The 14,691-nt window shown below is 37.3% G+C and overlaps 1 protein-coding gene across 10 annotated transcripts in view; it reads left to right on the top strand.

Moving 5' to 3' along the window:
- WDFY3 (WD repeat and FYVE domain containing 3) overlaps nucleotides 1-14,691 on the top strand; it is a 154,764-nt gene that overhangs the window by 68,060 nt on the left and 72,013 nt on the right. For all 10 annotated transcript variants that reach the window (XM_068187835.1, XM_068187832.1, XM_068187834.1 and 7 more), the window contains 6 exons: nucleotides 908-1,100; nucleotides 3,508-3,694; nucleotides 6,369-6,535; nucleotides 9,060-9,527; nucleotides 10,885-10,983; nucleotides 13,122-13,315. In XM_068187835.1, the coding sequence (XP_068043936.1) occupies nucleotides 908-1,100; nucleotides 3,508-3,694; nucleotides 6,369-6,535; nucleotides 9,060-9,527; nucleotides 10,885-10,983; nucleotides 13,122-13,315 (1,308 nt within the window). The remainder of the gene's footprint in view (nucleotides 1-907; nucleotides 1,101-3,507; nucleotides 3,695-6,368; nucleotides 6,536-9,059; nucleotides 9,528-10,884; nucleotides 10,984-13,121; nucleotides 13,316-14,691) is intronic.

Raw genomic sequence — 14,691 nt, 5'->3', positions numbered from 1 at the left:
TTTCTAGTTTTTGTCTTTGACAAATATCTCCTGCACAGAAATCCGTGCAGCTCTTCTGCAGAGATATTTAAAAGGAGGAACATGTGGACTACTATTCTGTTTTCATCTAACTGGTCCCAGTACTTGTTATCTTTGGCTGTTACTGATTGAAATGGATGTAGTAAAAAACATTAGTATTGATAATGAAATAGTACTCTCAAATGAACTGACTGGAATGAATGAGGATTCAGACCTCCCCATCCAGTTGCAGACAGACTCTCCAGTTTTCTGGGAGGGAGCCTGAGTTTTTCCTGCACAAGATGCAAAAAGTCAGCCATCTCAAAACATGCAGAAAAGGGAGCACGACATAGTAGCTTCACTTGTATGGCTGCATTTGTCTTGGTTTTGGTAATTAGGAAATTCACATCCAGGTGCCAGTTATTCAGATAGGTCTGCAGTTTTGCTGTAGCCTTTCCTGACAAGCTTAATTTGACCAAGATGTTATGGTTGCTGCTCTGCCAACAACCCATCAATAGCCTTTTTCCTGCATTAGGAAGGAATATAGTATGCCTCACAGAACTTATCCCCCAGTGCAGAATTTAAACCTGCAAATCAGGCAACTGGCAGATTCTCCAAGAATGGAATATTCTGGTATATCCATGCAGATATGCTCTGTCAGCCTAAGAGATTTAAATTCTGCTTCCAGTTTTCTGGTAAGCATTTTAAACTGAACTGGGTCTTGAAATAACCATGTGTCAAATAACCTTGTCTTGTATTCAAAGTACGGAAACACACAAAGGGAAAGCAGCACATTACCTTTTTTAATGTGTTTCCTTAGTGGAAGAATGTTTCACCTTTTACTAAGTCTAGGCAAAATTAGCAGTGATAAAGGTATTAATGCTAGTTGTTTAATGACTTCCTATTTCAGATCCTAGTAAAATTGTGCAGTTTTGTGTCCCCGGCGGAAGAACTGGCTCAGAAGGATGATCTCCAGCTTCTATTCAGTGCAATAACCTCATGGTGCCCTCCCTATAACCTGCCTTGGAGGAAGAGTGCAGGAGAAGTACTAATGACCATATCTCGTCATGGCCTTAGTGTCAATGTAGTGAAATACATCCATGGTATGTGTCTTTCTTTAGTATTATTTATTGGGATTTTTTCCCGTTCTTCTTTAATAGTTTTCTTACTTGGGAAATAGGCATTAAATAATAGGGAAGCTTTTAGGCTTTTAGTTTGGACATGTGCTTATTTACATACAGGTAACATTTCTAAGCCATTGTGTAGTGAGAGGGGTGATCTTAGCTGAGTCTGTCTCATTCACATTTCAATTTAACCTGGAAGGATTGTTTTCTCTCATGGTTTGGTGTATAGTTCATGATAAGCAAAAGGAAAGGCTTTCAGTAATTTCAGTATCTGCCTGTGTGGAAAAATATTTGCTGTGAAGATGCATTAATTGTTAGCAGGCAGCTGTCTTCCTCCCATTGTGGTCCAGCCCAGCTTTCCCAACCCAAGGATGTTATTTTTAGGGCCTGACCCATGGAGGCTCTTTGCTTGGCTGAGAACCGTACCTGTACTGGATGGATTTGGAGCCCTTATGTTTTCCCTGGTCTCTCACTGACTGGATTGCTGACAGTTCAGTCAGCCTGCATTTCTTCTGCCGGGCCCTTGTCTTCCCCACCTTGCCTTACAGATTACAGAATGAAGATTTTGTGCATGCTGAAGGCCAAGTTAAAGTTATCTCATGGGCTTAATCCAGCCTGTAAGTCACCCAATGAATGAAGCGTACAGAATCATTCCAGTTTGTCTCCTGTCCACTTTTAAGACAAGTAGGTCCTGGCTGTTTCTGGCATGGAAACTGTAGTGTACAGGGACATTTGTGTAGCTGGTTACAGATTTTGGTAGCTAATTAAAGTAGTACTTTAGTCACCATCTATCTTTGCAAAGAGCTGGTAAAGAGGGAGATGCCAAGCTGGTTCCACAAGAACTTGCAGATGAAAACCAGTGTTGGAGAAGATATTAGCTGTCTGGAAGCAGCTTTGCATACAAATTATTCTTTTTACATTAATTGAAAACCATATGGGTGTTTAGGTATGCAGGACTTGAGGTAAGAAATCTGATAAAATATGTTTCTAATATTATATTTAAGGCTTTTAGACTGTAGGGCCACATAAGAAGCATTTGTAGTTTTTAAATTGGACTAACTGTTGGAGTGAACTAACATCCTTAAAACATCCATTTTAGCAGTGTAGACATACTGGAAAAGAAGAAACCCACAATTTTGGGCTGCTCACAACCTGAGAAGCAAGTAGTTACAAGGCTCCATATTGTTGGTTTATTGAATACATCACCCTGCTCCCACATATTTCACAGAAAATTTCAGTCTGTTTTTTTTCTTGTGCTAGCAGTGTGTTTCCAGTTCCAGACAAAAGATATGAATGTACAGTATCACTCAAAGCACAGCATAGTCACCAGTTGAGTATTTTTATGTAGGACTTACAAGGTGATAGGCTTCTGATGAGTGTGGAAGGTGTATGTGCGTGTGTGAAGCTGTTATTAAGTGCAACAAAGGAAATAACTGGAGTTTTGACTGTCATTTGGCATGTTACAGCTGCTACCCTTATTGCTTCCCTATGGGCTTGATCCATAGAAGAGGGAAGCTGGCATGTGAAAAAATGCTCTAGGTTCTTTAAGAAGTGAAATGGAGTCTTAAAAAGAAAACCAGTCAGCATTGCCTCTTTCTTTTTGGTTAAAAAAGTGTACCTGACTTAAGAGATATCATCTGTCACAAGGCTCTACTTATATTCAGGAAAAAATTAAGATATTTCATCATATACAAAGGAGCATCCTTTCATGCTCTCATGCTCTGATTTCACCTATGGGAAATTTTGTTATCAGTCTAGCTAGAAAGATTTGTGCTTGTGTTGTGCATGCTGCAAAGTTAAAATAGCAAATAATTGAAGGGAGCATCTCTAAAACAGCCTGCAACTTAAAGTCTCACTTTAGATTTCAGAAAACTTTGTTACTGACCAAGTGAACTGATGGAATATGAGAATTATGCAGGGCAAGGCAAGCTATCTTTCTTTGATGCCAGCCAATGAAATGCCAACCAGAGAAGGAATAAGATGACATGGTGTCAAGGCTTATATGTAGGGTTTTAATAGCACTTCAAGTCAGTGCTTTGTATTGCTTTGTGTTTTAAAAGAAAAAAATACTGTTTAGAATTACTTACGGTTGCCATATTTGTCTTTTTATCCTGTTGAGTTCTCTGGTCAGATTTTAGGTAAAAATTAGTATTTATCTACACAGTTTTCTCCTTACAAGAGTAAGGGTTGTAAAAGGGAGGAAGAGGTTAGGGTTCTGATCCAAAGCCACTTGAGAATCTTTCTCATTCTCAAGTGGTATTAAGTGTTCTGTGACAAGAGATACTTGAATAAGTTACCTTATTGCTGTGTTTTGTGTGTTGGTTATGCTTCTTGCTGTCATTAATGTCAGTAAAATCCTAAATTTCTCCGCTGCAATTTTTTTCAGAAAAGGAATGTTTGTCCACGTGTGTCCAGAACATGCAGCAGTCTGATGACCTTTCTCCCCTAGAAATAGTTGAGATGTTTGCTGGGCTTTCTTGTTTTCTCAAAGACTCCAGTGATGTATCCCAAACATTGTTGGATGATTTTAGGATATGGCAAGGATACAACTTCCTCTGTGACCTCCTCCTCAGGTAGGTAAAAGTGCTTGAAGAAATGCAGACAGATCACTGAGCATATTTCAAAAAAGTTTTCTTAATAAAGAGTAGATGAAAAGGTTTAAACAAAAAAGTGATTATAGATCATTATGGAATTAAGATATTAGGACCAAAACATTGAATTCCGTGTTTCTCTCCATTTACAAAACTACATTGTTTCACTTTTTGTTCTTTAGTACTGATTTATTACTAAATGTTTCTTGCTTTGCAAAGACAGCAGTTGCTTAAAAAAACTGGTACTAAATATTTGGAGAGAATCCAGAACATAAAATTTTGGCTGCACCTAGTGATTTTTGAGTTTGGTTGGAGTTTGTGTTGTCTAAGGAGATGGTTTAGTGGTGGGCTTGGCTGTGTTGGGTTAACAGCTGGACTCAGTGATCTTGAAGGACTTTCCAACTTAAATAATTCTATAATTATTGTGTTATCACGCTATCGTAATGAAAAATCCCTTTTGTAAATTTGGTGAATGCTGTGAGGGAATAGGTTTTTTTTTTTTCCTAATTAAAAGTACTTCTAAGCTGCTAATGCATAAAAAATATGGTAATGAAAATGCCTGCCCAAAAAACCTTAGGTATATGATCTATCCGTGATCTCTTTTTTCTTTCCATGAAAGAAACTTCTTTAATTTTCTGACTGAGAAAGAAGAGAGTGTCTGTTGCTTTATTTGTGTAAAATCTATGAGCAGACGATGTTGTTTTGATTGAATATGAAGTTCTGAAGAAGAATGCTTAACTGTTGCTATTGTAAAATATATATATTTTACAAATCCAAGGTACATACTGAGTAACTATAAGCGTGCACTTTACGAAGTATATGTGGGTCAAAGATGCTTAAGACGTTATTACTGAGAAATGCTAATATTGTTATCTCCCTATTTTTGGTGTTAGTATGCTGAGTTTTGGCACCCAAGTCTCTGAACTAAATTTTCCACTACATTGTATACTTCTAAGGGGGATTTTTGTTTGTTTTAAATGGATACCAGACACAGACGTGGCAGTTGACATTTTTTAATCACACTTAAAATGACTCTTGAGTTCCCTTTGGTGTTACAAAAGCTAAAGCACCTGTTAAGGAATTGTTATTTTTCTTGTTCTATAAGTGGAGTTTTGGAGTATGTTAAATTCAATAATGCATTAATTCAAAGTAGTGTAATTTAAATGCAGTTGTTTTCAAATGAAGAAACTGTCAGCCAGAGTTTAGGGGAAATATGAGGGGAACATGCTGTCATGTTACATGTTGAGGTACAAAAGTGATTCTCTGTAGATCAAGTGCTTTAAACAAATTCTCTCCTGAGCTTGCTTATCCTTAAATCAAAGAATGGGGGATTCCTGCCAATTGTATAGTAAGACTAGGGATTTGCATGTCTCATTGAAAAAGGAGGACACCTGGCATCATCAGGTGACATCAGTAAAGGTTAATAGCACAGGAATGTGTTATCCTCCTTTCTTCCTGAGGAGGTTTTCTAGAAGAAAATAGTTCCTTTCAAAAAACAGTGATCTTGAATGAGCCCATGCATTGGTCAGTGATGGACCACAGTGATGTATTCTCCCTGTTTTGGCTCAAACCTACCCACAGAGACTTGCTCAGCTCTGGGGCACTTTAATGATGATAACTGTCATGTGAGGCTATGAAATCTGAACACTGGGTCTCAAGCTGCAAAGGAGAAAGGATTTGGAGCTGGAAAAGCAGAAGGATGTGTGAAGAAGGTGGCTCAGTAATAAATTGCAGAAAATCTGTGAGGGCAAGAGGAGCACTTCGGTAATTTTATCTGGGTGATGTGAAAGGGCAGGGCATGTGGAGGATTAGTAGAATGATAATAAGTGAGCTCTGTGCTTCTGTAGTGAATGTTTGCAGGAGGTTTTTGTTTGAAGGAGGTTCCTTCCTCAGCCACGTCTGACTGAGAAGATGGAGGATGCAGAATGAGTTGCTTGTAAACGACTCCTACAATCGTTTGTCAGCAAGAAGCAAAACAGAGCTTGCACTGCCTGAATCTATAGAAGAATGTGTTCTTGAGATCTACAGATTTAGTAAATAATTAAACATGGTTTTATTTGTGGTGAAGTAGCAGGAAAGTGAGGATGGTGTTATGATTCAGAGTCAGTTTTTAGGATTTGGTCTGATGGTGTGTTCCTGTCAGTAAACAATGGTTGGAATGGAATGTTAACATTTCTGTTCTCTTGTGTTCAAAGGTGGTAAGAGTTTGTAGTTCTAGTGAGCATGCTTCATCCCATGCTTGTGAGTGTTAGGCCTTTACCAAGATACCATTTCATTAACACAAAATATTCACTCTCAAAATGGCAGATATAGTCTACCAAGTTAATTACAGATCTGTTTAATTACAGACTATCCATGTACTTTCCTATGCAGTATCTTCATGTCTGTGAGAGGATTTTTAATGTAATTTTCATATCTCGTGGTTTTTAGCAGACTTTTGAGTTCAAGGAGAGATTTATGAGGTAAATTCCTATGGCAAATAACTGTTTGCTCTTTTAAGTCCAGTGTTTGACTAACCTAATGGACATGGAAAATACTGCAGGAATCACGCAGTAAAATTAGTCTCTAAACTGATAGAATAAAACAGATCTTACTAAAGTGATTTGAGTTCAGATAAACTAGTGCTGCTAACTTGATCCTTTTGTATTTTCTTTAGATTAGAACAGGCAAAAGAAGCTGAATCTAAGGATGCTTTGAAGGACTTAGTTCATTTGATAACTTCCTTAACAACATACGGTGTCAATGAATTAAAGCCAGCTGGTGTTACCACTGGAGTACCTTTCCTGCTACCAGGATTTGCAGTCCCACAGCCTGCGGGCAAAGGTGAGTCTGCTTTCTTTCTCTCTCTGTTAGCTTTTTTGTTGTTCTAAGTGCAAATGACAAGATACAGAGCAGCTATATATTGCACAAACCCTTTGCAACTAAGTCTAGGTTCTTTATCTAAGATTGTGTATCAAATATTCCATTATTTTGGTCTCAAATATTTTATTTTGGGGTTGGTACTCAAAGAAGAAAGCTTAGGACTTTTGTCTTTGAGGACAGGTCCAGCCTCTTCACTGCAAAGCTGACAGTTTTCTACATGGAGATTTGAAGACATTATCTTAATTGAGAGATGCACTGATTTGATTTATAGTGTTTTAAGCTGCTCTCTTACTAAATTGATATGAAAGGTTGATGTGCTGGCTTGATTTTTTTTTCTTTTTTTGTAAAATCCTTTCCCTACTCCACTTTGCTTTCTGTTAGCATTTGTCAGCATAGGCAAATGTAACTTGTGAGCTGAAATCTGTTATTTCATCACCAGTGTGATCAGAATGATAAAATCTGTGGTGTACTTGAAACCATGGTCAATTACAATTTAGAGATAAGGTTGAGGAAATCTTGAAGGAGAAAGGGTTGTATAAAAATAAACTTATTTACATATCCTGTGCATAAACTTAAAATTCAGGTTAGTCTTGTATGTAACTAAGGAGTTTGGAATTTAATAGTGACTGTGGAGCTACTTTGTTGAACTTTTATGAGATATACCACTGCACAAGAACAGTTTGTTCTAGGATTGCATTTATAGATGTACAGACTAATGAATATACATCCTATGTTCCTTGGACAGTGATTACCTTTCTCTTATATGGAGAGAGTTCATTGTTCTTCAGAATTGTTTTTCTTTTGCACTAAATAGAGAAAGAAAGTGAACACTCAGAGTTTAATTTCTCCATGTTTTGATAATAATATTATTTTTTTTTAAGTTAATTAGCTTTTCTGATACAATATTATGAGAGAACCGTGGTCAGCTGCAATGTGCAAAAGAGTTCTTTAACTTTTTGGTATTTGTCAGGACATCTCTGTTCCATTTACCTGATTTTCATAATATTGGCAAATTGTCTTTTTATGAAGACTGTGTTTACTCAATTTACTGATTTTCTCACTTATTTCCATTTAAATAATTTTAGTTCTTGAACTTTGAAAAGCTGGTTAGAATTTGGTTTCTTCAGGGGTCCTCCTAATTATCAAAAAAATTTGTTAATCTACTTGATTGCCTGGAACTACTGTTGATACTAAGTTAGAATATTAATAGTTGTATCTGACACTATTATGTTCCTGTCACATTTAATAAGGTCTAAATCCCCTCATTTGAACATTTTTCATAGTAAAGATAGCATGTAAAGAAGTCCTTTTAGGAACAACTGCGTTTTAATGTAACTAATATTCTTCCTGGTGTGAAATTGTTCCAATGTTCATTTACAAGGGAGTTTTCTCTTGCCTTCTGGAAAAATACTAAATTGGAAGGTGGAGAGACTAGGCATGAAGATAATTGAATTTACTGTTCAATTAGACAATTTTTTTTACAAAAATGAAGAGAGCAGCGTGCCATAGCAGTGTGCTTATATAATAAATAAGAATGTTTTGTTTATGAAAGGGGTTTTCAAATCAGGTTAACAGTTTGCATATACCTGTATTTGAAAAAAAAAAAAAAAATTTATTGTTAAAACTTCCTAAATGCTTTATTTAGAATGTCTATAAAGTTCTCACTCTTGATTGTGTATTTTGATAGTTATTTTTATTTTTTACCATTAATTGTTTTCTGTATCATGGGATCTGTCTACTGTGTCTTGTACTATTCCTACAGAAGTATAAAAAGTCGAATTTGAGGTATCTTTTGAGTATAATAATATCTGCTCATAGAAACTTTTGTGGCACACTCATAAATGGTGCATTCTTTAGCTGAGTGAATGAGATTTCAGTCAACTTGAAGGTACTTACAAGAAGAAATGTGACTGAGCTTTAAATCTGTGAGATGTTTGTGTGCTAATATCATAGCTACTTTATACTTCACAATTCTTTCCCTGTGTTTTAGTTCCTTAATTGTTAATAGTACTGCGCCCTGCCAAAGCTTTTTAATACCCAGCTGCAAGAGCTGTGTTCTGCGTAATGAAACACAGAACATATAACTGGCGCTATAATGAGTTCTCCTATGGCCTGGGTACGTGATGGGCAGGCTTTGTTTTGTCTCTAGGACTGTATCCCATTTTAACACTAAATAAGTGTACTTACCTATTTTAAAGAAATTATCTTTGATCAGCATCTTTAGCTGCTTACATAAACTCTTACTATCAAAGATGCCATCTTAAAGAATAGTAGGTTGTGGAATTCGCAGTGTAAGTGGTTGTGCAGAGGTTTTTTTGAAGTTAATTTTAATTACTTTTTTATTAAAAGTGACATCATACACTGTTATTTTATTCTCACTTATTAAAATGCATGGGTCATTATTAATAAATGCATTCATTGTTTATGATGATTAAGAAATTTCTCTTTCCTTTTTCCTCCCATCCCACTTTGTTTCCTGATTTAGGTCATAGTGTGAGGAATATTCAAGCATTTTCTGTCCTCCAGAATGCATTTTTGAGAGCAAAAACCAACTATCTAGCACAAATTATCCTTGATGCCATCACGAATATTTATATGGCGGACAATGCCAACTACTTCATTTTGGAATCGCAGCACACATTGTCTCAGTTTGCAGAGAAAATTCCTAAACTTCCAGAAGTGCAGACCAAATACTTTGAGATGCTGGAGTTGGTTGTCTTCAGCTTGAATTACATACCCTGTAAAGAACTGATCAGTGTGAGCATCCTTTTAAAATCCAGCACTTCTTTTCAGTGTAGCATCATTGCCATGAAGACACTCTTGAAGTTCACCCGTCATGATTACATCTTTAAGGATGTCTTCAGGGAAGTGGGGCTTCTGGAGGTGATGGTAAATCTTCTTCATAAATATGCAGCCCTTTTGAAAGATCCCACTCAAGCACTGAATGATCAAGGTAGTGTGTCCATTTCCATTTTTCTAATACTTGTCTTTTTTGGCTGGAAATAGTAGAGTCTACCATTTAGGAGAAATGGGAGAGTCTGAATATGTACCTCAAGGGCTGAATTCTGCTGAGGACTGCTGTGCCATCTTAAAAGCTCATTGGAGTTGCTTCTCTCAGTTCCTTGTGAAAAGCTCGAGACTAACTTCAGTGAATGATACTGTATGAATGCAAAGTAGTACAAGCTCATATTTTCCTTTCTAAATGTTTTTTTTTTTTGATGTACTGGTTCAATGTTTGTTACTTAACGTGAAAAAAGTGTAGAGGCAATACATAACATCAATGTTCTTCCTAACAAAAGATACTTTGTAACTTTGTGTTTAGCCCCAGCTGTGCAAAAATACTATAGAGTGCACAGCTGAGTTCTTAATAGGAGAGTTTTTAATAAGCTGGGTCTACATTTTTCTAAGCATTAAAAAAAAATTACAATCAGTTGTCTCCAGACTGGAGCATCTCAGATAGGCTGCACAGCTGCTAGGCCTCCAAAGCAGGCTCTGCCATGTGCCATAGGGGCCTACATGCACACACAGAGAATTTTTTTTACATTCTTCATTCAAACTGCAGTCCAGCTTGTGTGCATCAGTGACACTTAATTTTTAACCATAACTGCTGGGTGTTTCACCTGTGTTTAATTGTTTGCAGCTTCATTAGTGAGTGGTAGCTATAGGTTAGTTAGAAAGCTTTGTTCCCCTCAACTCCATTGGAAAATACATCAGTTCTTATGTTCCTGTAAATAAATAGATGAAACTGTCTTCTAATCAGGGTGCATATGTCCTTGTGTTGGGCCGTACTTCTTATTAGAGTAATTTAAAATAACCAAAACCCCACTGTTTTTCCTGGAGTGTTTCTCTGTGTGTACTATGCCAATTGCAGTGTTGATCTGCTACACCTGTTGAGCAATCAGCACATTTACTATAATTATGTGAGTGTAGTTTTGTGGATTTTGTGTGGAATTTCTCTTTTCACGTACTGAAAACTGAACAAGAACAGATATAGGTAATCTTCAACTGGTGTAGTTTTGTGGCTCGAAGAAACAATAGCTGCCATGTTAGGCACTCAGAGTGGAGCTCATAGTGCTCTAAAACCTCACTTTAAATTCTTGTAGTTATAAAATTAACTTTTCATATGATTCATAGTTAAGCTTTCCCAGGAATGCATGTGTAGACTAAATCTCAGCTTGCTTTGGAAAATGGTGGGGCTGCATGCTCTCTGGGGAAGCAAAGAAAAAAAAAGTGTTGGTGGAAAGTATTAAAAAGCATCTTTGAAAAGAGTGATATTTTCTATGACTTTAGCTTCTGAAAATTTTTTGTAGTGGATTCAAGAAACAGTTCATTTGAGGACCAAAAGCAGCTGGCTTTATTGGTTATGGAGACCCTGACAGTACTACTACAAGGATCAAACACAAATGCAGGTAAGTGAAGAGATTGTTGTCAAGATATGTACAAGGAAAATCGTGTCTTGACTTTCTGTCTTCAGGCCAGTATGCAAATACACTGGAATATGCTTTGTCTCTGGCCAAGTTTTCCCAGCAAAGAGGATAGACAGCATAGCCTAGAGTGCATAAAATAAAGAGAAAAAGATAGTGTTTAACTTACATTTCTTTAGTATTGATTACTTGAAAGCAAAGTAAGACCAGATCCCATCACTCTTCAACAGTTCTATAATAATTCATGGAAGTGCTTGTAAGACTGTTTGGATATTTAAAAATTTAAGCACATAATTAGAAATGTAGTTCAGTGTTCACAGCGTCATGTCTACTTAATGTAATGCCTGTATCTTTAGTTAAAGATGTTTTTTCATTTTCATTGAAGAGTTTTTCCCAGTCAATATGTACAAACAGGGCTCTGGTACAATTGTCCTTTTGTAAATCAGGCAGTTTTGTATTATGCTTCATTAATCAAGACTTAGTGATTTTGAGACCATGGTAGCATCCACCTGCATTGTGACAAACACTTGGCTGTTAGATGGCGTTCCTGACCTCACCTAGGAAGCACCAATCAGCCATCAGGACCTCCTTGCTGCTTCTCAGGACTGATTACATCTCTAAATATCCACTGGAGAAACAACAGCAGGAGTGTAAAAGACATCAGCACTTTGGGATTATGCCAGAGATGATGTTTCTGAAGGATCTTGGAGAGATCAAGGGCCTCATTTCATCAGTAGCTCTCCCATTTCAGGAGTAGGACAGAACATAGAGGAGGAGCTGAGAAACTATTTCTCAGAAAGTTTGGCTGCTGTGTGTACTGGGATGTGAGCACAGTGGCGCTGTATCCAGAGGCCAGCAGACGTTATAGGTCATCACAGAAGCATAAGTAGGCACAGCCTTGCAGTGATTCATACCACACACAGTGATTGGTTTCTGATCTTAAACCAGTCTCTCTGATAAGCTTTCCAGAGTATTGCAGAGCTGCTAACTACATTTCAACAGGAAATTTAGGTGTCCAGACACACACAGGTTCACTGGATAGTTGAGAACCTACACTGAGAGTTGGAGAAACATCAAATGTTACCTCAGTCTCTATGAAAACCTGACCACAAAGGAGATGGGCTATACTTGTGAAGGGGTGCAACAAGCTCACCTGTCTCAAGGTCTGAGGCCTCTCCTTTTGCACTGATCCAAAGTACATCAGAGAAAGCAGGAGGCAGGAAATGGATAGTGGGATTCATGTCTGTATGTATTTACATATTAGAGGGAATCAACTTGTTAATCCTGAACTTGGTCATTTAAACTGCTCTTTGAGTTTATAGTCACATGGAAAATGATCCCTTTTGATGCAGTAATGCAGCATTGATCCATTTCCCCAGTCAGTTTTCATCTTCAGTAATTAACGTAGGGCAATGCTCTAGGTGCTGACACTGTACTAAACACACATTATATATGCCATATATATTCTGCTTTGGGGGTTGTAATGCTTTCAGAATCGATTTTCATATAATTTTCGGTTATCGCAGTAGCCAGCAAACTTGAAAAACATTGTTTGACTTAAGCTTAATCTCTATAGAGATAGGTCTTGCCACAAAAAATCTTCTGCAGAATCTAAATAATTATGTGAATAGACTGAACCACTTCTCAACCATACTCGTGTCCAGAAACATTCCAGTTATAATTTCAGTTCATATTGCATTTAGGTCATTGCTAAATGTGAGATAAACACTACCCTAAACCAGAACAGTATATGGTCTTCACAAAACACAGAGGGTTTTGTACATTTTTTTATTTCATCCTGAGACCCTTTGATTTTTAGCATTTAAAGAGTGACTGCTGTTGGAGTAACAGAACTATTGAGGAAATTCTTAGAGCTGACTTCCATCCATGTACGCAATGCCTTTAGTGAAAAATTTTGTCAGAAGACATTGAAGGTCTATTTTTATTTCTGTTAGGGGAAAAATAATAGTAAATCATTACACATCCATAGAGCTAAAACTCTGCCCTTCATTCTGTAGAAATTAAAATTAACACCTTTGGTGTTGTTTTGTTGTCATTATTTGCCACTGGTTATATTTTGTTTACTCTTAAAGCGCTTTCCCTGCCGCCCTCTTTCTGAGCAGGCATTTTCAGGGAGTTTGGTGGTGCAAGGTGCGTGCACAATATCGTGAAGTATCCGCAGTGCCGCCAGCATGCCCTGATGATCATCCAGCAGCTGGTGTTGTCACCCAGTGGAGAGGACGACATGGGCACCCTGCTGGGGCTGATGCATTCAGCCCCACCTACGGAACTGCAGCTCAAAACTGACATCCTAAGGGTAGGTGAAGGATTCTTCTTCAGTGCTCTTCCTCCTAAGGTGTGATTCCAAGAGGGAAGACACTGAGAAGGGCATTGGATTGAGCTGGATTGGATGGGTGGTGTTTAGGTAGTTATAGATTGTCTCTGGAGTTGAAATACATATATTTGATCCATGTTTTTTTGGTGGTTTTTTTACCATCTATCCATGGTAGGCTTCAGAACTGGAGATGTAGGCTAATGAATATGTTTTTAGCGTCATCACATTTTTGGCTAGAAAATGAGGTTCTGCAATTATGATAATTTTCCCTGGTGGGTCTTATTCAGTTAAAAATAATGGGAATACGTATGGAAAAATAGCAAGCAAATAACTTGCATTTATTTTCAGCTCTGGCTTGTATTTTCCTGTGGCATCTTATTTTACCAATTTGTATCTATGAATGCTGAAATAATTAATATAAATGCAAATTGTAATGATCACAGTCGAAGATAAAGCTGAAGAACTTGCTTGCTTAAGCAAAATAGTGGAATAGTAAGAAAGTAAGGCTCAGAGTGGAGGAAGAAGCAAGAAAACTCTTGTCTGTTTCTTGTTGTATTAGGTGTTTCATTTGCTAATGTAGACCCACAATTTCTCCTCAGAGTAGCTAATATTATTTTTTAAATTGACAAAATACTGATTTATTTTAGCGTAGAAAAGCTGAGGCAAATAGTAGAAAGTAAAGGAGTCTTAATGAAGAGAACTCAGACATCTAGGTTCATTTCTGTTCAAAGGAGCTGTAGTATTTCTCTGGCACATGAACAGCTTCATATTATTCCCAAAGACAGGAAGGAGAGCTGGTAATAAAACAGTTCATTCACTGTGTAATGTCTATGAAAGTCTTCAGCAGTTTTTGTTATTCAAATATGTGTTATTACCATACTTAGGGGAAAGAAAAGATATTGGAGTTCCCCAGAGGGTTTAACAGAAAATCAGGATTTCTGTCCTTCCCTTGACCTATTGTACTTGTCCTCCATTGGTGCTGTTCTCAGAAGTTTTGGTTATGGAACTGACAGCCCAAAACAGTGTGGTGATGTGTCTCTTACTGTTTGTTCTAGTTTGTCAGGAAAGGAGATAGTGCCTTCAGAGGAATGACAGTCTTGCTATTTCACTACCCATCTTATGAGTGCTTAAAAAAGCAGATTGATTGTGAAGAAGTAAACTTTCGGTCATGGAAAATTCCCCCTGGACTATTTTTCTGTATCAGTAACATTTTTCTGTTGTTTATGATGCTTTCTGTAGGGAGACTTTTTCTTCTATATTCTATATTCACACATGGGTCAAACTTGCCATGACAGGTGTCCTTTTTGTTTGTTTTTGGCTGTGTGGAGGGGCTTCTCCACCCCCTGATTTCACAGATA

The sequence above is a fragment of the Anomalospiza imberbis genome, chromosome 4, assembly GCF_031753505.1.
Source record: "Anomalospiza imberbis isolate Cuckoo-Finch-1a 21T00152 chromosome 4, ASM3175350v1, whole genome shotgun sequence".
NCBI classification, from domain to species: Eukaryota; Metazoa; Chordata; class Aves; order Passeriformes; family Viduidae; genus Anomalospiza; species Anomalospiza imberbis.
Note: the sequence above shows the minus strand (reverse complement) of the source record. Positions and strands in the feature narration are given on the sequence as shown.